The 27,557-nt window shown below is 44.8% G+C and overlaps 2 protein-coding genes across 3 annotated transcripts; both read left to right on the top strand.

The window, feature by feature from the left end:
- The first annotated feature begins 4,235 nt into the window (after positions 1–4,235).
- On the top strand, positions 4,236–8,742 carry LOC135812683 (uncharacterized). Its single transcript, XM_065325956.1, has 6 exons — positions 4,236–4,490; positions 4,681–4,873; positions 5,201–5,324; positions 5,763–5,874; positions 6,171–6,359; positions 7,221–8,742. Exons 1-6 carry the CDS (start codon positions 4,418–4,420, stop codon positions 7,487–7,489), a joined length of 960 nt encoding a protein of 319 aa, XP_065182028.1. The 5' UTR covers positions 4,236–4,417; the 3' UTR covers positions 7,490–8,742.
- A 9,120-nt stretch (positions 8,743–17,862) lies between these two features.
- On the top strand, positions 17,863–27,300 carry LOC135811985 (uncharacterized). Of its 2 annotated transcripts, none has more exons than XM_065325271.1 (7): positions 17,863–17,945; positions 22,320–22,512; positions 22,871–22,994; positions 23,427–23,538; positions 24,436–24,624; positions 25,067–25,339; positions 25,723–27,300. In XM_065325271.1, the coding sequence occupies exons 1-7, from the start codon at positions 17,867–17,869 to the stop codon at positions 25,890–25,892; spliced, it is 1,140 nt and encodes a 379-aa protein (XP_065181343.1). In that variant the 5' UTR covers positions 17,863–17,866; the 3' UTR covers positions 25,893–27,300. The 2 variants fall into 2 exon arrangements, with proteins under 2 accessions (XP_065181343.1, XP_065181342.1); XM_065325270.1 differs by lacking the exon at positions 17,863–17,945 and adding an exon at positions 20,783–21,194.
- The last annotated feature ends 257 nt before the right edge of the window (positions 27,301–27,557 follow it).

Genomic DNA, 27,557 nt, shown 5'->3' with positions numbered 1-27,557 from the left:
TAAAATGTCTACACTTGCCAGGGCTGGCGTCATGTGAACGACCAGCGCGAACCAAACTACATACATGTGCAATGTACTTGTGTAGTGTCTGCCAGCCTGCTCGTGTCTGAGGCACTTTGGACTTACACCAGAAAGTGATACAGGCTTACAGCACTAGCGGGAGGAAAACAAGCTCTCGGGCTTAAAACTCTTCCCTTCATAATTCCACAAAGCAATGAGAAAGAATAATGGGTTTATATAGGCCAGGGGACGGAGCAGCTGGGAGTGACGGCAAAAGAAAGCAGGAGAACAGCAGGACAAGAAACAGTGTGGGGGAAATAATAGACCTAAGTGGCGAGCAACGGGTGGGGCAACAGGAATGACATCTAAAATTGTGTAGCGAAAGGAATCTTACTTGTAGGGCTCGTTATTGGGTGGGAAGGATGCCGGGAAACACGCTATTCAAAGAAGAGCAGCTTAAGAGCCCGGGGATGCGGAATGGCGTATGAGGCACTACAGAGTCTCGTACCGGTCTTGCAAGCAGGGCTATCTAGTCCTAAGTGGTTGCGCGGGAGAAGCACTTAGATAGAATGTAGCTGTGAACTACAATGTGAGGGCTCACAGTAGGCATGCAGTATCGACAAAAGCGTCGTGCGAGGGCGGGTTTGGTGCACGTAAGTCGCGTGACCCCGGGAGAGTACCGATCGTGTACATCCCACGCATCCAAAACAGAACAGAACAGAGAAAGAACCAGAGTTGTACTTGTACTTGTAGCCTGTTCTCGTAGTTTTAGAGCCGATGTTCGCGATATTTTGGAGGAGAAGGCGAAACGCAACCTGTGCTACTAGTAGTCCCAGTAAATACAACATGCCATGTTCGACCAAAAGCTGCTGCTACAATGAGCGATCGTGATGATTCCACAGGTAAGAAGACAAACAAACGAGTCAGAGCTCGCCAGGCAGGTAACGCCGAGAACATGATGATACCACACGGAGCTGGTGATCGGATGGAGGTGAACGGGACCTGCAAATCCACCGGGCGTTTGTCGAGGGCCACTGAAGACCCGGTTTCCCATGGTGCCAGTTCCTCCATGATGGCGAAATGCGCTGCCACAAGAACTCCAGCGAGAATGAAAGCACAGCAACCAACGCCGCGGGCGAACTGAGGAGAGAACACTGAACAATCTGTGCACAATGATTTTCTCTTCGACGGCACGCGTTGCTGTTCTGCTGCATGCATGCGTTTTTCTTGTTGTTTGATCTTCACACATTTTCGCGCAAGCGGTTGCGCGCCGCTGGGACTCGGAGTTACTAAAATCAGTACAGAGCATCTCCCCCTTGGTCGATTTGGACAATCTATGGCTCAAAAATTTCAGGAGACCCTGGCAAAGAAATTTACAGAGACGTTTTTGGATACTCCTTTCGAATGCTGTACTATATCTCACGAAGTTTACGCATATGCTCTGGCATACCCGTGTGAGTAATGAAAATTTGTTTCAGTAAATCTTTTGGAACACCTGTCATCTGTGCCTGGGCCAAGTCCCAGCTTCGTAGAACCTGGCTGAAGTGCTGCTAACTCCTTCAAACACCCCTACTTCGAGCAAAAATGCGACGAAATGCTGACTGCTGATGGGCCAAGCTGACATTTTGGAGCACGTGAACCGCCCCCATCCAATCGACGCTTTTCTACGCAACTGTGAGCCCTGAATTATGTGACTACTGGTAGAGATTTGGCTGGGTTATTACTGACAGTCAGGGATACTACACTTGTATGTCAAATTATGTTGGCACCTCCGTGGTAGGAAGAATTCAGCTTGTGTCTTCAGAACTATCATTGTCTTGACTGGTAGAAGTCTGATTGTGTCTAGCGCGTGGATGTAGACGCCACTGTGTGCAGTAATCATGTTGTTCTCCACCTTTACTCGGTCCTTGCAGGACAGACCTTCTCTCTTTCCACACCTCCAACAAACATTCTCGAGTCTTCCTGTCTTGTATTGCACCAGCATGTGCGCGTAGTACTCATCCTTGACGAGCTTGAACGTGCATGAAGAAGTTAGGCCAGTACAATCAGGATTTACATCCATAACTGGGCCACCAAGAGAAATGATGTCGCGTCCACAGATCACAGTTTTTCCGTGACATTCAGTGGCGGGGTCAGTAGTGAGAATTCACCTCGAGACAGCTGGTAACAAAATGTCACACGTCTCGCTGACCGGTCCCTGATCCCGTATCTGTACCCTGAATGAAGGCTTTCTCCGCAGCGGCATGATCGGAAGTTATTTTCATCTAACGAAGAATTTTTCATTTCATTATCGGGCAAAACAGTTGGGAGGATAACGATGACTTGAATAATCTCTGGGACAATCGCAGCCCTAAAGGTAATCACATCCCTTGGGGTGCTCGGTCAATTTTCATTTCCTTTATGTCTTATCACCTTGTTTGTGTTCCTGCATCCTAGTCCACCAGCTAGGCTAGGCAGGAATTTTTTTTATTTTTGCACAGCTTTCGCGAACTCCAAACTGCCAGAGATCAATGACGTGATGGAAGCAAGGGGCTGAAAGTCTGAAATCTGTTGCACTGGTTTATGCTCATGCACAACAGGATTCTCGTGTAGCTTTGCCACTTTCAACACGCTCTGATCCGTGGAACACAGCCGATTTCATATCCATATACTGAATAATGTTACTACAATGATGATAACCCGATGGCAGTTCGTGTACAAGTATCGGGTCATGTTGCGATGCCAAATTTGTGTTGGTTTCATTTCAAGAGTGAAAATTACGTGTGTAGGATGTGTTCTGGGGAGGATCTCTCGTTACATGTACATGTGTATAATTATTACCTTCATCCTTACGCTTGGGTTGGCGTTAGGATCATTACTACCGTTTCGGACCGACATTGTGAAATCACATTATTTCTCCAGTCTTTTCGGATCTGAAAGTGCCGCATCAATATTGTAAGCAGCTTCGGTATGTTATGTTACGCCAGGCAAGCAAAGACGATTTCTTTACAGTTTCAGAACCACCGGATAGGACCTAGCGCCCGTTTTGTCTCACAAAGCATGTCCCTATCTTGCTCCCATTGTCCGGCGACTAAGTGTCAAGTACAGAATACTCCATTACGTTTGCTCTCGTAATTCCGTGAGCAATGCACAATGCACGACACAGAGCTATATCGTTTAGTCAACATACGCCGTTGAGCGATTGAATGAAAGAGGTGTCGTGAGAATTTGAAAGATACCAGGGAATTCACGTGCAAACACACATCACCCTCTCAGAGTAGAAGTCAATCCATTCCCCAAAGGAGTCAAACCTAAAGCTTCCCTTGGAAATGCTGAAAGTACTCCTGGCTTAGTCGCTTCGTACCTGGCTAAAAAAAGGTACAGTGAGTGTCATTATCCGAGTCAGGTCTAAGAAGACAAGCAGCTCAAGGAAGCAGGAAAATACCAGGCAAATCGCCACCACCGGGCCTGTCATAGTACACACACCTGGAAGAAGGATCCAAAGCGTTTCTTCTGGGACTCTAAGCTTTAACCGATCATCACTTGCTATCTGATGAGCGTTTAACCGTGAACTTTCAGAGCTACAGCAGAAGCGCTTTTAGTTCCTTCTTTGAAGTGTGTGGCTCTGCACCTGTTCTAGGTGTCACGAGCACTGTCGAGATCAACCGCAACTCTCTCCCAGTGTAGTATGTATTTTAATTATTATTCCGTGTGTCAAGTTGAGCATGAGCTCAACTAGAAATATCAAGCGGGGAATCACACTTCAGAATATGTCCAGGATGGGTAGTACGCAGGTGTTCTGTGAATACATTACATTCAGCTACATCTGGGTATGGATCAGACCATACCGCCCCGCCGTATCCTGGAACATGTCTGCATGTGCTTGCAACCACACTATAACTGAGGTGGAGCTATTGTACCACGACCTGCAATTGACACGACTGTGAGTTTTTTTATATTTTTTACTAGAGCCACGTACACCCGTCATGTGTGAGCCAGGAATAAGGGGAGTGGTGGCGTGATCAGGGATGCTCTGCCGACCTTGGGTCTCGGCTTCATCAAAACCAGGCGCGCCAACATATACATTATACTTGTATGGTTTTTGTAGGCGCTACTTAAACTTTCGTTATCATCAGTCCTTGAATTATATTGTGGTCATTTCCATTACCAGTATGTTTACGCCATCCTTGCCTGACGCATGAACTATCCACCTCACTAGCTCCGGCACTGGTGAAAGTTCTTAAATGTTCTAGCGGAAAGGAGATGTTGCTCTACTTATTCTTACCACGGTTTGATTTGTTCTTTCTTTAGCGTCTGCCTTTAGCGTGTTGGTTTGCTTTTCCGAAGCTCTCGGGCGGGTTTGTTCACCACTACAATTCCACCAACGTTTTTTTCTCTGAGAGGATTGCATGCTGATTTGTGGGAATTCACTTGCAATATGTGCATTGTAATCCTACTGGCTTTGATATGCATCTCTGCAGCGTTTCCTATTTCCAACCATTCAAGATCATGTAAGTGGTTGAGAGCATCTTTAGTTTTGGTCGTCTGTGGTCCTGGATGCTACAAGGAGGCTCTTAGAACTCCAATTGGAGGTCGCCGAAGCTCCTCCAATTTACATGTATATTTGTCGATGTGTGTTTCTTTCGATTAAGTGAACCCACCATTCTTATTGTCTACATGTATGTGACCCTGTGAATGCAGTTATTCTGCCCCAATGCGACAACCAATGTGCCAAGACCTGTAAAGCGTCAGGCACGTCATGGCACATGAGGTGCGGCTGGGCTAGATTTGCTACCTTCTCCAAGGACGGCCAGTCCATCGCCAACACCTCAGCACTAACAGCATCCAGCATGACAATCAGGAGGAAAGTCAGGCACGACGGTGACTTGCAGGTGTAAGTTGTTTTCTTATTCACTTACAATTTTATGCAGTATTATCATGCAAAGAAGTTGTTTTATGCCACTCTAGCGCTGGATCCAGTGCAGGAGAAACAACTTCCTTATTTATCGCGGAGTCCGCTACCAAACTTTCGTACTGTATTTAATTAGGTGATATTAATTGCAGTATAGAACGGGAACAATGACCAACCAACATCATCAGACCGTGCAGTCTGGACTTAGCTCACTTCGAATGGAATAACCCTATTCTCGGATTCCATGCAGCTTGCACTATTAACAAAGGTAGTTTCCGAATCGTGCGTCTCTTTGGTTGCATCTTTCAGACTGGAGATACTGGACGTGCAAGCAATTTACCACAGCGGCGAGTATCGCTGTCAGGGGGTGGATGAACTTCGAACCAAGGTCTGGACAAAATGCGAGTGCCTAGTAGTTACAGCGCAACAACAGGTGAGCCTAGGCAACAGACGAGTAATATACCCATATGATTTCGTTCTAAGAGGCTTCGCGGCTTTTAGCCGAATTGAATTGGGAGTATCCCACCGCATCCCTTAATGGCTTGATTTCTGACGGTCTGAGGCTTTACGACAAACCAAAAAGAAAATGTCACCCAACTATGCAATTGCAGTGTGATACAGGAAGAGGTAAGACCCAAGACGGTTGTAGTGGTTGTTTCGGTTACGGGGTGGCTACAATTTGTCTGTACCGGATAATATCGAACGAACCTAACAAAACGAGTTCATGATTTTAGATCTCTCTTGTTATGGTAAATGAGTGTTCGAGCTCACGAAATTTAATACTGCTCAAGTACCTCATGGTTTTCATGACAATAATGAAAAGCATGAGGTTAACAAATTCATGCAATACAATGTACGTGCACAACCGCAGGAACACCAACAATGTCTGGCGGCGACACGGCCGAAGATCTATCCGCCGGGGCCGCGCAATGTGAGAGGCATCGAAGGTCAGCCCAGCCTAGTGCTGGATTGCTTTTCAAAAGGTACAGCTCCAGCTGAGTTCGCTTGAATCTCTAGTGTTTCTCCCGTGTACATTATATTTTTATTCCTTTCTTATGTTTGTTTTCTAGATTGAAAATTCTGTAAATTATTGTATTTTCCCTCAAAACCAGTGAATAAAATTTGATTATTGGATGTTCACGTAAATCAAAGCCACTGGAGATCAAAATAGCATCCTGGAGGTACATGTAAATATTTCTTTGTTCTTTACTGGAGGTGCATGAAAATCCTTCTTTGCTTCTTTCCCGTGTCGTATTCTTGCTACCCATTGCACTGAAAGGCGGTGCTACACACTTTCGTCGATGGCTCTCCAATGGCACACTTATCCCAAACGCTAACCCGTGGAGCAACACCTACGTTCTGCGGAACGTGACGAGAACCATGGCCGGCCAGTACAGGTGTGAGCTGCTGGAGAAGCATAAACGAGAATACTATGACAGAGTTGATTACTTCGTCACAATACAGCAAGGTATGGCAATGGCCTGACATGGGCCTGACATCCGAAAATGCCAGCTGCGCAAAGGTGCAGTGCTCCTGGACTCTTAGCTAATTAGAGATGTATAAGGCGGGAAACTCAAAAGGTGTTTCACGTTGTCAGCCATGATGTTGACATGTGACAGTGGAAGACTCTGTTTGCACGAGATTCTTTGGCACAGAGTCAATCCGTACAGTAGCACGGTGGTATCAGAAGGGATCGCGGCTAAACTGCAGCACAATCGGAGTATTGATTTCGCGAAGGAGTGTGCTCATCGTGGATTTATGACTCCTGGATTTCGCCAAGAGAACAACAATCTTATGCAGACCATCAGAGACCAACGTCCAGGGGTTCTTCAATATCATAAATGAGACGCGTTCACGAAAGTGTCTTTGCTATGCTGGTGTGCTTGTGCTTCGTGCATTGGTTCCGCTAAGAGCGCATGGTGGCGACGTGTGGAGGATAATAGTAAATGGGTACTAGTATATGGGGGAAAGCTCAGTCGCAATATTTTATAGTTTGCAGATTCGTTTGGTTACTGGCCAATCGAGATTACTGGTATTTACAATGTCGCCCGAAGGCTACCGCCTCATTTGTATGTTACCTTTGTTCTGCTGTTATTCAGTACAGGCAATGTTAGCTCAGTGATCGTGAGGCCGCTCAAGGTTTCACCATATTTCTTTGCGTAACCTGGCAGCAAAACATCAACTATTTTCATCATTTAGCTCATTCACATCTACATGTACAGTGCTGACAACTGAAATCCGACCCCCTTGGCGGCGCGGCGCCCCGGCAAGGGGGTCGGATTTCAGTTGTCAGCACTGTACATGGAATTGTGTTTCTTTTTTTCTCCAGCCGTTCTTCCGGAAGCACCAAGTAAGCCTGAAGCGCGGCCAGGTTATAAAATCGTGAACATCGAGCAAGACCGCGAGCCAAAAGCCAAACTTATCTTCCAAAGCACATCCCGTCACGGTCGTATGAGCCTGGCGGTGAACCACCTGGTCGAGAGGCTCGAGCAGAGCAGAGCCGACCCCAAGCACGACTTGACGCCGTCAGAAGTCAGCTCCAGACTCCCATACATGTCCTCGTTTCTGATGCTGTTCGTAGACCGAAAGGTTGACTGAACAAAAGACATTTGAGTATAGTGTAGAAAGCAATGCAATTTGAGGTATGGCTGTTTGCTCACAGTATAATTTAATTTTAGATTATACTTCTTTATCTTGTGTAAAGGCCAACATCCGTATCTAAACACTATCCTTGTGGGTTGCTATGAACGTAGGCATGAATTCTTCAAACTGTAAGTGTGTGCAAATTGTATTGACAAAATATCCCTATCCAAATTCCTCAATTGATCCATAATATTCATGTTGACCCTTCTAGTTTTCAGGGTGAACAAGCATGGATTGTACTTTTATAATTATGTTCTGTCAGGAGTCTGTTTCCTGTGGAACGTTATTTTTTCTTATTGACTGAAAGGAAAGAGGTCCTGGAAGATTTGAATAGTTGGCATACTTAAGATTGCGCTTAGATTTTACCTCAAACCTTGCTATTCATGGTTCTATAGACTTTATGAAACATGTTTGTTTGATTTCGTGTAGCAAGAAGAGAATATATTTTTCCTCCCTTCTTCTCCAGAACCCTACATTCCTCCTTTATCATGACTCTGACCGTACTGGTTGGTAGCATGCAGGTTGCTTTTAAAACTTTTAAGATACACGTTCAAGCTTACTGTTCTAGTTATACATGTACATGTACATGTAAGCGTCCACTTCACCACCTGTGACCACCACCACCATTGCGCTCTGCGGCCGACCATGTTCATTCTCCGTTTACATGTAAAAATAAAGTAAAGGTACAACACGCTGTCTGAACAGTGACTAGGGGTAATAAAATATCCACACTTCCTACGGCTGACTCCATCAGCCTCTAATTCTGAGGAGGATGAGCAGGTCTATATTACTGTGATACAGATTTCATTACAGCTGTCCCTGTTACCGAGGTGGTAGATACATTGTGTATGGCTCTTAGGCAGGAAGGAATCTACCTGTATGTGCTGAAAGTCCAGCATTTTTACGTCATGTTCCACACGTGACATTCACGCGTAATTAGTAGACATGATGTGAGAGGTGACATCCGTACTTATTGCATACTACCCTCTCTATTGGTCGCTTTCGATGAGCCTGACTCTCATAAAACACTGCACGCCAGTTGATATCTGGAGTACGTAAGCACGGTGTGTTCCAGTACGGCAGTAGTGATGAAGGCCTCCGCGAGGGCAGTAGGGAGACTTGCCGGAGTGTACTTTCAGCAGACCGTTTTGTCTTTTACGTATTAAAAAGTTCAGGAATCCACCACCTATTATCCTTTATCTGCTGAGAAGCTTGAAGCTAAACAGGGCAGTCAATTTTCCTGACTGTGCCTGGTAATGCCATAAGAAATCCCTTACTATTAGTGACAAGTAGCTAGATTATATTTTTGCTGCTGTATTCAAATTTACTGTCCGGGTGGCACTGAAGCTCGTGTTGCTGCATGAGGGAAATCAGGGCGCACTTCCCAGCTCGTTTTCGTCGTGCACTTGACTTCGGATCAATTGTGAGCGTGTTTTGCTCAAAACTTCTCCAAAACACATGTGCGGGTAACTATACGGACCAGCTGGAATGAATGAACCAATCCGTGTGTATATTCGAGCACTGCACGCAAACAGACCGCTCTTGCTGTGCATTTGTCACTGAGAAAATAAATGCAGTGATTTTCCACAGACCTTTACCACCTGACACAGCACATACACATACTTTGCACACACACCGCTGTCATATACATAGATCGCCTTTAGCATTCCCACACTTGGAAGTGTTCTTGTACGTGCTGTGATAGTCTTACTAGTCCTCTTTCTTCTGTTTAGGTCACCTTACAGGTGATGATTGTAAACTTTAGTGTTAGTTGTCTTGCCTTCTTGCCAAATTGTGTCTGTGTGTATGTGTGAGTTCTCATCTTTCGTTCTGTTTAGGTCACCTTACAAGTGATGATTGTTAAGTTTGCTGGCCTTGCCAATTGTGTCACCATGATGTGTTAGTTCTAGAACATTCATCTGCCTGCATAACTCGTCTTTATATTTCGTATTTTTGCCTCCCCTACCTCAATGCCCTGATGATGCCCAATGGGCGAAATATTGGCAAAGTTGTTTATTTGGTGCAGCTGAGAGCCTGTTGCCGGAATGGCGGTGTTTTCAAGAATTTCCACAGACCCTCAAAAATCAACCCCGGTCGCTTGTGGTGTGCTACGAAGGTCCAGACCAGAGAACATTTTCTACAATCCCCGCTCAAGGACTAAGCGGAGATGCAACAGTCCTCGCGGATTGTGGCACACAGAAAGCGACATGCAATCTTACCACCATCTGCTCTACCGGGAAAAGATCAGCCAGTTTGACAGTCTTTTTCTCTGGGTACTGGCCAATATTGACAGGTTACTGTCAAAATACAACATTGCAGTTCGAAGAGGCATGATATACAGTAGCTATCCGGAATACGAGTACTTCAATCTACTGTCGTGGACATGGAAATCCAGTCGATTGACCGGGGCCGGCGCCCTCAGCGCGTACAGAACGCTGCATGCAGTGCACATGTTGATCCGATGCGACCAGCGAGCTGCAGCGCATAAATGCCCCGACCGCCATGGACCACGGCTGCATGGCCAGCTCCCTGGGCCGCTAGACGTGCGACCGAATTTCCATGTCCACGACAGTACATGATAGGGCACGTACTGTGCAGTCAATCAAATGAATGGCGCACAACGACAGGGTACTCTAGTTCTAGCGCTGGTGCGTGTACCGGTATCTGGTTGTTGTCAGCGGGACCCATGGAGTTTAAGAACATGTAGGAAAACTGTCACGGAAATGGACTGATTCTGGGTTGAAAGTTTATCCTGAAAATATCTGAATGCGGAAAAAGATAAATTGTATGTCAAGAATCTACTATGTGTTTAGTATGGCGTCCGCCTAATGATGAGGTGGTGGGTTCTCATCATCATGAAATAAAATGACTGCATGCAAGGCAAATGGTGGTGATGGTGAAACTTTACTTGCATCCAGAGAAAGAAGTTTGGTACCAACCAGGTTTGACTCCTTTTCTTTCTTTTATGCAGCTATTCTGAAGTTTGAACTGGTCCCCGGCGTGTCTCTGCTCCTTTCCAAACTTTGTGGGCATAAATGGAATCTCATCGTGTGCTGGCAAAGATAAAGACTCGCGATACTAATAGTCAGGTGTTCTTCTAAATATTAATGCGATTAATAGTATAAGTGAAGCGGACATTACAAAATGATGAATGAGAATACATGTATCTAAAATGGTTGTTCCTAATCGATTTTCTTGAGACTATCATCAGGGAAAAATCGTCTCACAATAGAGGCTATACGGAAAACAAACTACTTATAGGTTATAGGATAGTGGGGAGTATACAAGGTGAGGTGTGAAGAAAAAAAAAAAAACTAAAGTGGGAGAGAAGACGAAAGAAATTAGAAGAAAAGATGTGAGAGTGTTCAGACGGTGTGAGCTACTACAAAAGGTGAGTGAAATGAAGGCGTGGAAGCAGGTGACTGTGATAGAGTGAGGAAGTGTGAGGTGTAGGTGTATGCGAATGTATGTGTGTGAATGCTAGGTGAAGAGTCTCAATTTTGTGACATTTTCTTTCTGAATGCATAGATTAGGATTGTGTTTACGGATGAAAACAGCTTCTAATACCTTGAGACTCTTCACCTAGCATTCACACACATACATTCGCATACACCTACACCTCACACTTCCTCACTCTATCACAGTCACCTGCTTCCACGCCTTCATTTCACTCACCTTTTGTAGTAGCTCACACCGTCTGAACACTCTCACATCTTTTCTTCTAATTTCTTTCGTCTTCTCTCCCACTTTAGTTTTTTTTTTTCTTCACACCTCACCTTGTATACTCCCCACTATCCTATAACCTATAAGTAGTTTGTTTTCCGTATAGCCTCTATTGTGAGACGATTTTTCCCTGATGATAGTCTCAAGAAAATCGATTAGGAACAACCATTTTAGATACATGTATTCTCATTCATCATTTTGTAATGTCCGCTTCACTTATACTATTAATCGCATTAATAAAGTTATTGTCTCCTCGTCGCCTTTTCATTTACTTCAAAAGGAGATATTCTGCTACTCAGGTTGATTGCCTGAACGCAATTATTAGGAAGCGCTTTGTTTGCCGTAGTATTGCACATAACCTTACATTCCTCACACAATGTTTAGAGTATGGTGTTTGCCCTCAGTCTATACAAAACCGCGTTCACAAGGCAAAAGCTTATCATTCACTCAAGCTGGAACGGGTTTTTATCAAAGACGATATTAGCCGTAGTAAGGACACTCTTAGCAAAGTCAAATCCCAGTTCAGACATCTATACGCTCTGGCTCGTTCCTTTCTCTCGCCGTTGGACTTCTTGCGTTTCTCGAACCTTCTGTCTCAGAACGACGCTAACCAACAAGTTCGCCTGATTACAAAATATCGTAAGAATTTTGACTGGCTTCGTAAGAAACGGTTCGGCTCCTTCACCATTGACCATAGCACCATCATCAACATCGCCAATGTAGAACTTAGCAACATAGAGAAAGATCTCTTGTGTAGGGGCATTGATTACGGAGTTCCTCCTACTTCGCTGAAACCTGAAGTGACTTTAATGGAATTTGAACTACTTTACAATAAATTATCTGAATTCAGACCTTGTTCGGATACTCAGAAGTCACTTTGTGCTGCCAAGCTGAGATCGATAGCTGAAGAGCATGCCACACAACAACCAGACCGTAAATCTTTCTCTTTGTCTCGAGAGCACTTGAAAGCCCTCCGAGATCTCAGAGCACGGAAAGACATTATTATCACGAGACCGGACAAAGGTAGAGCCACTGTTATAATCACTAAAGAACAATACCACACGAAGATGGCTACTATCCTTGATGATCGGTCGAAGTTTGTTAAGTTAGGCCCTGTACAGATACACGACCGTACAATTGCTATAGAATCTGATATCATCAAGTACTTGCGGAAGCTGCGGAATGCAGAGGAAATATCTAAATATGAGTACTTACGAATTAAACCGATTGGTTCAACACGGCCCAGACTTTATGGATTGCCGAAAATCCATAAGAAGGATTGTCCCCTTCGCCCAATACTTTCAATGTGTGGTTCACCTCAATATACAGTTTCGAAATGGTTGTGCGATATGATTACACCAGTGGCTAAGTACTATTGCAAACACAATGTAAAAGACACTTTCCAATTCATCGATATCCTGCGTGAGCAGCCAGTACCGTCTTCTTCCCACATGTGCTCCTTCGACGTTGTAAGCTTGTTCACCAATGTGCCCGTGATGGAGACAATTGACATTTGCGCTAATGCTCTGTACCACGATAAAGAGTACAGTAAACAGTTCGATTCTCCCTGGATGTCCGAAACTGCGTTCCGCAGACTAATGCAGATGATGACAACTGATGTTGAATTTTCTTTTGATGACACCATGTACCGCCAAATTGACGGGGTGGCCATGGGTTCACCATTAGGTCCAGTTCTGGCCAATGTGTTTGTCGGGTTTTATGAATCGAAGATTCCAAGTGCGATGTGGCCAAGCTTATATGTTAGATTCGTAGATGATTCGTTCACGCATTTCCGTAATCTGGAACAATCGAATGAGTTTCTTGGTATGCTCAACAACCTACATCCCGCTCTGAAATTTACATGTGAACATGAGCAGTCAAACCGTTTGTCTTTTCTCGATGTGTTAGTCGAGAAAACGGAGATGGCTGTTTCAACTTCAGTATATCGAAAACCAACGTTCACCGGGCAATACATTGTCTACGACTCCTATTGCTCGACTTTATACAAAACTAATCTCGTACGAAATTTGATCATGCGCGCTAGGCGGATTTGCTCGCCTGATAAGCTTCAGCAAGAGCTTTGTTTCCTGAAGAAGGTATTCGTTCGGAATGGATATCCTGTTCAGCTCCTCAGTAAGCTGTTTAGTGAACCTGATATTCAGGTTGCCGAGCCTGAGTTTGGACCTGACCCATGTCGTGTATTTTTACGACTTCCATGGAAAGGTCAAATTTCGCTGGATGTGGCCCGCGCCGTGAGGACTGTGGTCAGACAAACCTATTTTGCCACAGCATTGACAACTGTCTTCACTACGGCCCGTGCGTTCACGGTGAAGAAGGATGTTCTTCCTACCCAACTAATTAGCCATGTAATCTATCATTTTGAATGTCGGCATTGTGATAGCCGATATGTAGGAAGAACCCTTCAGCACCTGAACGCACGCGTCAAACTACATGTACCATTGTACCTTTTGTCAGATGCAGCCAAAGCCCAGCGACCTGGGCGAGGCCGTCCCCGCAAACAGGTGCCAGTTGCACAACAGAACCACACTATTACAGCAGCGGGTGAACCCACTGCAAGTGCACAGTTACGTGAGACTGTAGGAAATGGACAAGCACAGGTACGGAGACCAGTAACAAGGAGCATGACTCGTGCGCTGGTAATGGCATCTACAACCGGACATGGACTGGCAGTGAGCAGTAGCGTGGGATTGTCGTCGGGTGCAGAGGACGGGATGGAAGAGGAAGAGGATGAAGAAGGTGTGAGCAGTGATGAAGAGAGTGAGTTGGACAACCAAGATGAAGATGACCGGACTGAAGGTGAGAGCACAACGAAAGGGTCAGCAATTAAAAAACACCTCTTGTCTAGTAGCCAATGCCGCTCAGTGTATGACGATTCATGCTTCACTGTTTTGTGCCGTGCTCGTAGGTTTCGTGAACTTAAGGTATTAGAAGCTGTTTTCATCCGTAAACACAATCCTAATCTATGCATTCAGAAAGAAAATGTCACAAAATTGAGACTCTTCACCTAGCATTCACACACATACATTCGCATACACCTACACCTCACACTTCCTCACTCTATCACAGTCACCTGCTTCCACGCCTTCATTTCACTCACCTTTTGTAGTAGCTCACACCGTCTGAACACTCTCACATCTTTTCTTCTAATTTCTTTCGTCTTCTCTCCCACTTTAGTTTTTTTTTTTTCTTCACACCTCACCTTGTATACTCCCCACTATCCTATAACCTATAAGTAGTTTGTTTTCCGTATAGCCTCTATTGTGAGACGATTTTTCCCTGATGATAGTCTCAAGAAAATCGATTAGGAACAACCATTTTAGATACATGTATTCTCATTCATCATTTTGTAATGTCCGCTTCACTTATACTATTAATCGCATTAATAAAGTTATTGTCTCCTCGTCGCCTTTTCATTTACTTCAAAAGGAGATATTCTGCTACTCAGGTTGATTGCCTGAACGCAATTATTAGGAAGCGCTTTGTTTGCCGTAGTATTGCACATAACCTTACATTCCTCACACAATGTTTAGAGTATGGTGTTTGCCCTCAGTCTATACAAAACCGCGTTCACAAGGCAAAAGCTTATCATTCACTCAAGCTGGAACGGGTTTTTATCAAAGACGATATTAGCCGTAGTAAGGACACTCTTAGCAAAGTCAAATCCCAGTTCAGACATCTATACGCTCTGGCTCGTTCCTTTCTCTCGCCGTTGGACTTCTTACGTTTCTCGAACCTTCTGTCTCAGAACGACGCTAACCAACAAGTTCGCCTGATTACAAAATATCGTAAGAATTTTGACTGGCTTCGTAAGAAACGGTTCGGCTCCTTCACCATTGACCATAGCACCATCATCAACATCGCCAATGTAGAACTTAGCAACATAGAGAAAGATCTCTTGTGTAGGGGCATTGATTACGGAGTTCCTCCTACTTCGCTGAAACCTGAAGTGACTTTAATGGAATTTGAACTACTTTACAATAAATTATCTGAATTCAGACCTTGTTCGGATACTCAGAAGTCACTTTGTGCTGCCAAGCTGAGATCGATAGCTGAAGAGCATGCCACACAACAACCAGACCGTAAATCTTTCTCTTTGTCTCGAGAGCACTTGAAAGCCCTCCGAGATCTCAGAGCACGGAAAGACATTATTATCACGAGACCGGACAAAGGTAGAGCCACTGTTATAATCACTAAAGAACAATACCACACGAAGATGGCTACTATCCTTGATGATCGGTCGAAGTTTGTTAAGTTAGGCCCTGTACAGATACACGACCGTACAATTGCTATAGAATCTGATATCATCAAGTACTTGCGGAAGCTGCGGAATGCAGAGGAAATATCTAAATATGAGTACTTACGAATTAAACCGATTGGTTCAACACGGCCCAGACTTTATGGATTGCCGAAAATCCATAAGAAGGATTGTCCCCTTCGCCCAATACTTTCAATGTGTGGTTCACCTCAATATACAGTTTCGAAATGGTTGTGCGATATGATTACACCAGTGGCTAAGTACTATTGCAAACACAATGTAAAAGACACTTTCCAATTCATCGATATCCTGCGTGAGCAGCCAGTACCGTCTTCTTCCCACATGTGCTCCTTCGACGTTGTAAGCTTGTTCACCAATGTGCCCGTGATGGAGACAATTGACATTTGCGCTAATGCTCTGTACCACGATAAAGAGTACAGTAAACAGTTCGATTCTCCCTGGATGTCCGAAACTGCGTTCCGCAGACTAATGCAGATGATGACAACTGATGTTGAATTTTCTTTTGATGACACCATGTACCGCCAAATTGACGGGGTGGCCATGGGTTCACCATTAGGTCCAGTTCTGGCCAATGTGTTTGTCGGGTTTTATGAATCGAAGATTCCAAGTGCGATGTGGCCAAGCTTATATGTTAGATTCGTAGATGATTCGTTCACGCATTTCCGTAATCTGGAACAATCGAATGAGTTTCTTGGTATGCTCAACAACCTACATCCCGCTCTGAAATTTACATGTGAACATGAGCAGTCAAACCGTTTGTCTTTTCTCGATGTGTTAGTCGAGAAAACGGAGATGGCTGTTTCAACTTCAGTATATCGAAAACCAACGTTCACCGGGCAATACATTGTCTACGACTCCTATTGCTCGACTTTATACAAAACTAATCTCGTACGAAATTTGATCATGCGCGCTAGGCGGATTTGCTCGCCTGATAAGCTTCAGCAAGAGCTTTGTTTCCTGAAGAAGGTATTCGTTCGGAATGGATATCCTGTTCAGCTCCTCAGTAAGCTGTTTAGTGAACCTGATATTCAGGTTGCCGAGCCTGAGTTTGGACCTGACCCATGTCGTGTATTTTTACGACTTCCATGGAAAGGTCAAATTTCGCTGGATGTGGCCCGCGCCGTGAGGACTGTGGTCAGACAAACCTATTTTGCCACAGCATTGACAACTGTCTTCACTACGGCCCGTGCGTTCACGGTGAAGAAGGATGTTCTTCCTACCCAACTAATTAGCCATGTAATCTATCATTTTGAATGTCGGCATTGTGATAGCCGATATGTAGGAAGAACCCTTCAGCACCTGAACGCACGCGTCAAACTACATGTACCATTGTACCTTTTGTCAGATGCAGCCAAAGCCCAGCGACCTGGGCGAGGCCGTCCCCGCAAACAGGTGCCAGTTGCACAACAGAACCACACTATTACAGCAGCGGGTGAACCCACTGCAAGTGCACAGTTACGTGAGACTGTAGGAAATGGACAAGCACAGGTACGGAGACCAGTAACAAGGAGCATGACTCGTGCGCTGGTAATGGCATCTACAACCGGACATGGACTGGCAGTGAGCAGTAGCGTGGGATTGTCGTCGGGTGCAGAGGACGGGATGGAAGAGGAAGAGGATGAAGAAGGTGTGAGCAGTGATGAAGAGAGTGAGTTGGACAACCAAGATGAAGATGACCGGACTGAAGGTGAGAGCACAACGAAAGGGTCAGCAATTAAAAAACACCTCTTGTCTAGTAGCCAATGCCGCTCAGTGTATGACGATTCATGCTTCACTGTTTTGTGCCGTGCTCGTAGGTTTCGTGAACTTAAGGTATTAGAAGCTGTTTTCATCCGTAAACACAATCCTAATCTATGCATTCAGAAAGAAAATGTCACAAAATTGAGACTCTTCACCTAGCATTCACACACATACATTCGCATACACCTACACCTCACACTTCCTCACTCTATCACAGTCACCTGCTTCCACGCCTTCATTTCACTCACCTTTTGTAGTAGCTCACACCGTCTGAACACTCTCACATCTTTTCTTCTAATTTCTTTCGTCTTCTCTCCCACTTTAGTTTTTTTTTTCTTCACACCTCACCTTGTATACTCCCCACTATCCTATAACCTATAAGTAGTTTGTTTTCCGTATAGCCTCTATTGTGAGACGATTTTTCCCTGATGATAGTCTCAAGAAAATCGATTAGGAACAACCATTTTAGATACATGTATTCTCATTCATCATTTTGTAATGTCCGCTTCACTTATACTATTAATCGCATTAATAAAGTTATTGTCTCCTCGTCGCCTTTTCATCTTCTAAATATGAGGATTATTTTTCTTATTCTAGGCTCAATGTGCTTTGTTGAGTCGTCACCTGCTGCTAACCAATCGACTTCCTCCAGTAAGTGATTGCGGATCTGTGTTGTCTAGATACCCATGAGGTCAAGAGGAAAAATGGGCACAATACGGTCTATAAAAGGCCCAAGAGTCGCCTGTTCAATCTGTCCAGGCCAAAGCTCTTTCGCGCAGGGAGTACTGCTGTATGGTGCATGTGCCGAAAATGCCAGGTGTTAACCTTGATTATCAATATTACAAAGAAACAGTCAGACTTGAATTGCCAGACCATTGTTGTCAACGCGAAACTCTGGCGACTTGTTCAACTTCTAGCATATACGAGAACACTTGACATGACTATGTTTCCCTCATTGACATGATGCTGGGTGAATTGAGTGCGATCACCTTCTGTCCCGGATCTACATGTAACTAGTAACTAGTCACAAAAGTCACTTACAGTAGTAAAGGACACATGGTTCCCCTCTTATGTCCATCCGTACATTATAGTACACTATGGTATTACATAATCCAATACTAGTACAGAACACCTTGTTCATGCTGTCAAACCAACAACGTCAATATACATGGAGTGCACTGTATAGCCATTCGCCGAACACCTAGAATTAAGCATCATTATTTTTTCTTTCGATAAGCAATAGGGCCCCCGGAATATAAATTTGATACTTGAGCTCTGAATGCACTTGTGCCAGTGGATATGACACTTATCCCCTCAGCCCTACGGTTAGGCACTGCATCTGCCGCTAGATTTATAGGGTTATAGGGTGTTAGCAGCCGTCCTGAGTTCCCTTCTGGAACGAACAAGATAATTTACTTCACTTTTTCCGCGTCGTGAGGAGGGCTTAGGCAAGTATGACTGATGGTGAACAGAGGGATATTTCTTGTCTCTATCAGCACTAGTTAATAACCATTTCTACTTGGTTGGGTTTCGGAATCTCCAGTCTATTTCCAGGTGAACAAAAATCGGAGAGTTTAACTTTATCTTGGTTTTGCTCGCCACGATCGCTTGTTTATTAAACTCTCTTCTCTGAAAACAGTACTAGTATGACATTATGATTTTTCTCGCTGTAGGGGTACGTTGGCGGTAAAAAATGTTGAACCCACAACAGAATAACCTTGAAAACAAGTAACAGTGCTCAATTGGGATGCGAAAAGATCAGTGCCCCGGAACTTTCCAATAAACAAGGTCCAGTTGACTAAATCCGTTTCTACTCGAGCAACAACAGCCTTGAGATGTCTCCTGATGATTGCGCGAAGCGAGCAAGCCTAGCAGGGACCGATTTCATTCCACTGAATCTTGAGTGTGGAACACGCAATACAAACTGCTGTGCTTGCATGGAACAGAATGCGCCTGATCCCTTTTATGCTAGCTTCGTGTTGCACTTTTCTCGGCGCTCTGCGTTAAAAAAACCGAGGGGCGCGTGATTAATTTGTGTTATGTAAAAAAATAAAATAAAAAATTCGACGGGTTCGCGTACTGGGTAGGTCATGAACAAGTAGTCGTACAACTCCCTGGTCAAGAACCACCTTTCCGCTTCCGTGGGACGCCACCACCCCATGATCAGGCGTCAGATGCGGCTCCTAAACGGTGGGGGAGGATAGGTCAGATCCACCAACCAGAGGCCAAAGGCCAAAATCCCATTTGCCACATTTGTGTTTTGATGGCAGGCATCCACCTGCGATAGATGTTTTCTTCTGAAAAGCTTTTTTGCGTAATCGAGGAAACAGTTCGATCACATTATTATGCCCTAGTCTCTCAATCGTTTCAAGCAACTGGTGCAAATTATAACCGACATCGTACCTGGTGTCCCTACATCGTATTGTCAAAGGTCTGGAGGGTCTACACAAGCTGGAAAAGTCAAGGCTTCAGCTCATCCTATACCCAACATCAACAGATGTTGAGCAACGACAGCACATGTCGAGCTGAGCACTGCGTGGCATCATGAATTCGTACGATGGCATTCATTCCAAACTCAATGTTACCATCGAACACAAGGCACGAGAAAACAGGCACCAATTGCATGATATTGGAACTAGTACTAAAGCATCTGTTGCCAAAGCGAAGGACGCTCACTCCACACTTGGCATTCCACACCTGGCGTTCGCAGTCAGTTTTGTAGTCCAGATTTTTGCCTTCTAATTGGGATACGATTTAACGTGCAAGACATGACTCACGAACATCCCTTGGCATATCCACCGGTCCTGGCAACTCATGATCAATCTGATTTCCTGAAAATGTTTTTATCCATCGTTCTTTCTCCTTTTCTCGTTCTTTTCAGTATACCTAAGCCTCTTGTATGGCCAACATAAACAGAAGCGCAACTTCAACAGGAAGAAAATGAGCTAAAATGGAGGGAGGGAGCTAATCTGGATGTGAAAACAGTCTAATACCGAGGGAGCTAAACATTTGGTGCACGGGTATCTAGCGTTCAAGTACAGCCTCCACGGCACCCAGTGATGTTGGTGAGGAAACATCGTGAGACAGTCTGAGAGATCTCGTGCTAGCATTGACATGGAGCTGGGGAGGGTGTCAAACGATTGTCACTTGAAGATGCCCGCATGTCAAGATCACTGCTGAGCCTAGAAGGACTAGATCATCTCCACGCTTCGTAAACGTGCCCCGGCTTGCTAATGAGTCAAGGGGAAGATGCCCCCAAGCTGTGGGCCACCCACGCGGCAAGGATATAGTGTAGACAATACCACTGCCGGAGAGAATTGGAGCAGCAATGGGATGAAGGGCAAGCAAATTAATGTCCCATGCCATACAGTATAGATTGACCTAACCTATGCGGTTTGGCATGAAACTGCGTGTTCTTGGCTCTACTCTGTAGAGGTGAGCAGACTAACGGCTGTATCTCCTGTTGGTGTTGCACGATTCAACATGAATTGGGCCTGTTTACTTTCTGCACCTGTGGAAGAAGAGTTGATCAAATCGCCGTGATTGGATTAAGGTCTTAGACAAACACAATCACGGTTCACAGGCTATCGCAATCTTTACCTGCTGTGAGGTTGCCGAGCTGGCCCCGCTGCCTTCATACATATTGCACCTTGTCTGATAGTATTCAATGGTCTTGCAAGACTGAAAGCGTCGTCCCTGTTAACGTTTGCAGTGAGGGATAGACTGTGTGTCCAACACTCCCAACGGAATGGAGAAAAGTGCCGAGTGGTACTGATTGGCTACTCGATACTATCACCTACTGAAGTATCATGAAGGATATACATGTAGGTAGACACCTGATACTGATCTGTATCGCCTTGCTCCAAATGAACGCACTGTTCGCACCTGAAGCAAGTTCATGTAAGTGTCTTAGCGAAGCTGTAATGCATGTGCACGTATGCGTTGGGTCAGCCGGGTGTAGAATTATGAGAGCAAGGAGGCTCAGTGAACGGATATTGGTGGACTGGATGAGTATCTACAAAGATGGGTGGGAGAGATAGATAGAGAGGCAGAAAAAGCAAGAGCGATATAGGGGTAAGAAGAGAAGGAATGCGAGTGAGAGAAAGACTCAAGGGGCGGGGGCGAAGAGCGAGTAAAAGAGAGAAATGGAGAGCGTTCAAAGAAAACTGGTGGCCCGAATGACTCCCCACAGAATGAGTGGTCCCCGAAATGTGTATCACAGAATAACAGGTCACCAGTAACATCAAGAGCATTGTGTGGATCGTATGCCACTTTTACGCGCAAAATAAAGGGAGTGGACGGTTCGATGGAATTCTTCTGTGCTGTGGAAGGCAGTCGTGAGTCAGTGAAGTGAGAATTCAAGTCGGCAGGAAAACCGCGAGCTCCCATGTAGGAAGCAACACTCAGTTCCCCAAAATAGATATAATGAATGGAAATGCACTGCAAAATTGGTAAAAATATAGAGCATTGTATGTAGTTGGGGGGACTGACAGGAACAAAGGCATGCTATCATACAGCAGGGATGTAATAGAAACAGCGCAAAGAAACGTAACCAGAAACCAAATGGTGTAGTGTTCGACACCACTGCTCACAAGTCAAATCATATTCTTGTCTTGTTCCTTCACACTCATCCCTTTCCCTCGTGTGTAAGCTGTAGGCTTTTTGCCCCGTTTCTCTGGCTCCTATTCTTCGAGATACTGTCATCACATCTCTGGTCTATATCTATAATATATTTTTGCCTTTTCTGCTTCTTTTCCAGTGTATTCTATTGTGATGAAAAGGCTGCACATTTGGATGGTCAATTGTTAGAAGTTTTGATAAAATAAAATAATAAAAATAAATTATCGTATCCGTTCCCGAAGAAAACTCACGACGGCCGCTAACACCCGATAAACCCTAGCGGCAGAAGTTTTGATTGTGAGAAATAATTATGACGCTTGCTCTTTTCTATAATGCTATTGCAATTTTATGTCTAACATATTGATGTACGTTGCGTTTCCTTTCTGCACTCCCCTATGAATACAGTTCTTTTGCCGCAGTGCGACAACCAATGTGCCAAGACTTGTAAAGTGTCCGGCACATCATGGCACATGAAGTGCGGCTGGTCTACAGTTGCTACCTTCTCCAAGGACGGCCAGTCCATTACCAACACGTCAGCACTAACAGCATCCGGCATGACAATCAGGAGAAAAGTCAGGCACGATGGTGACTTACAAATGTAAGTGTTTTTTTGCTGAGGAGATATTTTTCCTGGGCATGGATCACCATTGGAATAAGGAAATTTGACGAACAAAGCCACATGCTGTGCATTCTGTATTCTAAAATGTTTACGGACCACCCAACGATTAGCCAATCTGATTGTGTAAACAAGTGCATTCACTTTTTATGCCGAAAGCGCTCTGAGAAAGCAATTTAATACTAATTCGAATCGAGTAATTTAGTTTTCAGTATCGGGGAAAGTTCCCTCTCTGAAAAGCTGGCTGGATGGGTCATAGGATGGTCGTATAGGTTATTCGAAGGATCTGACCGCTACAATTTGTACGTCCTGTTTTGTTTCGACTCGTGTACGCTTTCAGATTGGAGGTTCTGAACCTGCAAGCCAGTACTCACAGTGGCGAATATCGCTGTCGGGGAGTGAATGAACTGCGAACACTGTTTTGGACAAGATGCGAGTGTCTAGTGGTCACATCGGGTCAGCAGGTGAGTCTGTGAATTATGTGATGGCTCTATCGCGTGACGTTTTCCAGAGAGTTTATTTTTTAGCGACTGGCAGAATTTAATTCCCATCGCATCTCGTTCAGTAGCTTCATTATTGCGGGAGGCCCCAAATCCGTTAGGCTTTAGAAACAGACAAGGGAATGAATTTCTGGACACGGCACAGAGCTATTTAATTATTGAATTTCAATGTACCACAGTAAACCTTAGGACGGCAGTGGTTGTGTATTTTGGTTATGAGATGACTAATTTGTCTTTACTGGAACATCGAGTGAACATAGCAAGTGAGTGCATGATACCTGAACATAATTCCTGCTGTGAATGTACATGAATGTGAGAGTTCACTTGTGCGACATTTGGCTGAATTACCTCGCGCTTTTGATGACATTATTGTTGCGCAAATCTATTCAACCGCAGGAACAGCAACAATGTCTGCAGGCGATACGTCCAAAGATCTCTCCACCGGGGCCTCGCAACGTGAGAGGTTTTGAAGGTCAACCCAGCCTAGTGTTGGATTGCTTTTCTACAGGTAAAGTTTCTGCGTAGTTCCGTCTCATCCCCTCTGGTCTGTCTCATACATTGTGTACAGTTCATTTGTACTTCAACAGTATTGCCCTTTGTGTTGCTGCATGGATTGGCAATTCCAAGATTGCCTGAACCTGTGAAGTATTTTACTAGTCTATATATTTTCAGAAAAGAAAAGGACCGAGGAACTACAAGTTACGCTATGATGTCCACTATCACCACCAGTTACTTGACAATCAGCTCATACGATCACATTTCACGGCACGTTCTACAACTACATGTATCTGCCAACCAGCTCTAGCACGCCATGGATGCGCACTCCGACAGCCTTACAACTTGGATTGTTCGTTGCTTTGCGTCCTTGAATCGTCGTTGGACCGTATTGTCCAATGGTCTTGCAAGTATCGTCATCGACATGCATGTATGTACATCTGCCAAAGTCCTTCAACACAGATAAGACTTTCAGCTTGGGCTTGTCTTGGTTGCACGCACCTTTCCCTCCTATGGTATTCCTAGGAATACCATAGGAGGGAAAGGTGCGTGCAACCAAGACATGATCGCATGAGCTGATTGTCAAGTAACTGGTGGTGATAGTGGACATTATAGCGTAACTTGTAGTTCCTCGGTCCTTTTCTTAGAACCTTAGTTGTGGAACGCTGTTGGAGTGCGTTTCCAAGACGTACTAGAGCTGATTGGCAGTTTGTTGTGGAACATTAGCACTGTCGGTCAGTGTCGTGCAATGTTTGTAGAGCTGATTTTCATGTAACTGGTGGTTAAATTGGACATTATAGCGGAACTTGTAGTTCCGTGGTCCTTTTCTTTGAAATACTTTCATCCGTGGCTCTCCATGCGAGTGTATTCCTTGTTTCTTGACTGCATCATATTCCTCCTGCTCTGACAGGCGGGGCTACTCACTTACGTCGATGGCTCTTCAACAGCTCACCTATCTCCAGCGCTAGCCAGTGGAGCCCCACCTACGTCCTGCGGAACGTGACAAGAAGCATGGCCGGCCAGTACACCTGTGAGCTGCTGGAGAAGCATAGACGAGAATACTATGACAGAGTAGATTACTTCGTCACAATACAGCAAGGTATGGCAATGGCCTGACATGCGCCTGACGTCCGTAAATGCCGCGTACACAAAGATGCGGTGTGCCTGGTCTCTTGGAGATGTACATGTATATTATGTATATTATGTATATGTATATGTATATGTATAAGGCTAGAAAGTGAAAAGGTGTTTCATGTGTTCAGCCAATGGCTTGTGAAGTTCGACCGTGGCAGACTCTGTTCGCACGAGATACTGACCTTTAAATATATAATTATCATATTTTGGTCCAAGCATACTTCATGGTGGGGATGATAAATTTGATTCAAGTTGCATCAGAGAATGTGAGCCTGCCTAGTAACATTTACACCTTTAGCATTGCCCAGGAAAAGGCTGTGACTTGCCTGAAAAATTGCTTTTATTCCCTGTTCATTACTGCTGTTTTGTGTGTGTATTATTTTACTTTCCAAACTGTTTTGGTACAGACACCCGAAAGAGAAACATCAACAAAGTCATAAACGAGACATCGCTCGTGACGAGGAGGCTGACGTGTCCCTACGCCACAATGCCTTGGGCGCTGAATCAATCTGTCCAGTGGTCTCAGGACGGAACGCCGCTAAACTCCAGCACAATCGGAGTATTCTTTGCGCGGACAAGCGTGATCATCGTAGATTTACGACTCCTGGATTTCGCCCGGAGAACAACAATCTCATGCAGAATGTCCGAGACCAACGTCGAGGCGCTCTTCAATATTATAAGTAAGCCGTGTTGACGAAAGTGTACTTGCTGCGCTGGTGTGCTTATGCTTCGTGCATTGGTTCCGCTAAGAGCGCATGGTGGTGACGGATGTAGGATTATAGTGAAGTGGCCGAAAGCTAGGAAGCAATGTATATTATATCGACAGATTTGTTTGATAACTGGTCTATCGAGATTACTGCATGATCTTCAAAATGTTGCGGAAGTCCACCACCGTATGTGCATGTACATGGCACTTGTTTTGCTGTTATTCGGTAAAAGCGAGTTTGTTTCCGTGCTTGTTGGCACGAGGAACGTTTACCTATTTCTTCGTAACTTGGTAACAAAGCATCGAGTTTTTCTTCATTTAGGCAACTTATATCTCATTTTCTTTCTTTCTCTCCAGTGGTTCCTCCGGATGCACCAAGGAAGCCTCACGCGCGGCCAGGGAACAAAATCGTGGCCATCCAGCAAGACCACGAGCCGACAACGAAACTAATCGTAATCAGCACGTTCCGTCAAGGTCGCATGAGCATGGCGATGGCGACATGTAAGCGTCCACTTCACCACCTGTGACCACCACCACCATTGCGCTCTGCGGCCGACCATGTTCATTCTCCGTTTACATGTAAAAATAAAGTAAAGGTACAACACGCTGTCTGAACAGTGACTAGGGGTAATAAAATATCCACACTTCCTACGGCTGACTCCATCAGCCTCTAATTCTGAGGAGGATGAGCAGGTCTATATTACTGTGATACAGATTTCATTACAGCTGTCCCTGTTACCGAGGTGGTAGATACATTGTGTATGGCTCTTAGGCAGGAAGGAATCTACCTGTATGTGCTGAAAGTCCAGCATTTTTACGTCATGTTCCACACGTGACATTCACGCGTAATTAGTAGACATGATGTGAGAGGTGACATCCGTACTTATTGCATACTACCCTCTCTATTGGTCGCTTTCGATGAGCCTGACTCTCATAAAACACTGCACGCCAGTTGATATCTGGAGTACGTAAGCACGGTGTGTTCCAGTACGGCAGTAGTGATGAAGGCCTCCGCGAGGGCAGTAGGGAGACTTGCCGGAGTGTACTTTCAGCAGACCGTTTTGTCTTTTACGTATTAAAAAGTTCAGGAATCCACCACCTATTATCCTTTATCTGCTGAGAAGCTTGAAGCTAAACAGGGCAGTCAAATTTCCTGACTGTGCCTGGTAATGCCATAAGAAATCCCTTACTATTAGTGACAAGTAGCTAGATTATATTTTTGCTGCTGTATTCAAATTTACTGTCCGGGTGGCACTGAAGCTCGTGTTGCTGCATGAGGGAAATCAGGGCGCACTTCCCAGCTCGTTTTCGTCGTGCACTTGACTTCGGATCAATTGTGAGCGTGTTTTGCTCAAAACTTCTCCAAAACACATGTGCGGGTAACTATACGGACCAGCTGGAATGAATGAACCAATCCGTGTGTATATTCGAGCACTGCACGCAAACAGACCGCTCTTGCTGTGCATTTGTCACTGAGAAAATAAATGCAGTGATTTTCCACAGACCTTTACCACCTGACACAGCACATACACATACTTTGCACACACACCGCTGTCATATACATAGATCGCCTTTAGCATTCCCACACTTGGAAGTGTTCTTGTACGTGCTGTGATAGTCTTACTAGTCCTCTTTCTTCTGTTTAGGTCACCTTACAGGTGATGATTGTAAACTTTAGTGTTAGTTGTCTTGCCTTCTTGCCAAATTGTGTCTGTGTGTATGTGTGAGTTCTCATCTTTCGTTCTGTTTAGGTCACCTTACAAGTGATGATTGTTAAGTTTGCTGGCCTTGCCAATTGTGTCACCATGATGTGTTAGTTCTAGAACATTCATCTGCCTGCATAACTCGTCTTTATATTTCGTATTTTTGCCTCCCCTACCTCAATGCCCTGATGATGGCCAATGGGCGAAATATTGGCAAAGTTGTTTATTTGGTGCAGCTGAGAGCCTGTTGCCGGAATGGCGGTGTTTTCAAGATTTTCCACAGACCCTCAAAAATCAACCTCGGTCGCTTGCGGTGTGCTACGAAGGTCCAGACAAGAGAACATTTTCTACAATCCCCGCTCAAAGACTAAGCGGAGATGCAACAGTCCTCGCGGATTGTGGCACACAGAAAGCGACATGCAATCTTACCACCATCTGCTCTACCGGGAAAAGATCAGCCAGTTTGACAGTCTTTTTCTCTGGGTACTG

Source organism: Sycon ciliatum, chromosome 3, assembly GCF_964019385.1.
Source record: "Sycon ciliatum chromosome 3, ocSycCili1.1, whole genome shotgun sequence".
In the NCBI taxonomy this organism is placed as follows: domain Eukaryota; kingdom Metazoa; phylum Porifera; class Calcarea; order Leucosolenida; family Sycettidae; genus Sycon; species Sycon ciliatum.
Note: the sequence above shows the minus strand (reverse complement) of the source record. Positions and strands in the feature narration are given on the sequence as shown.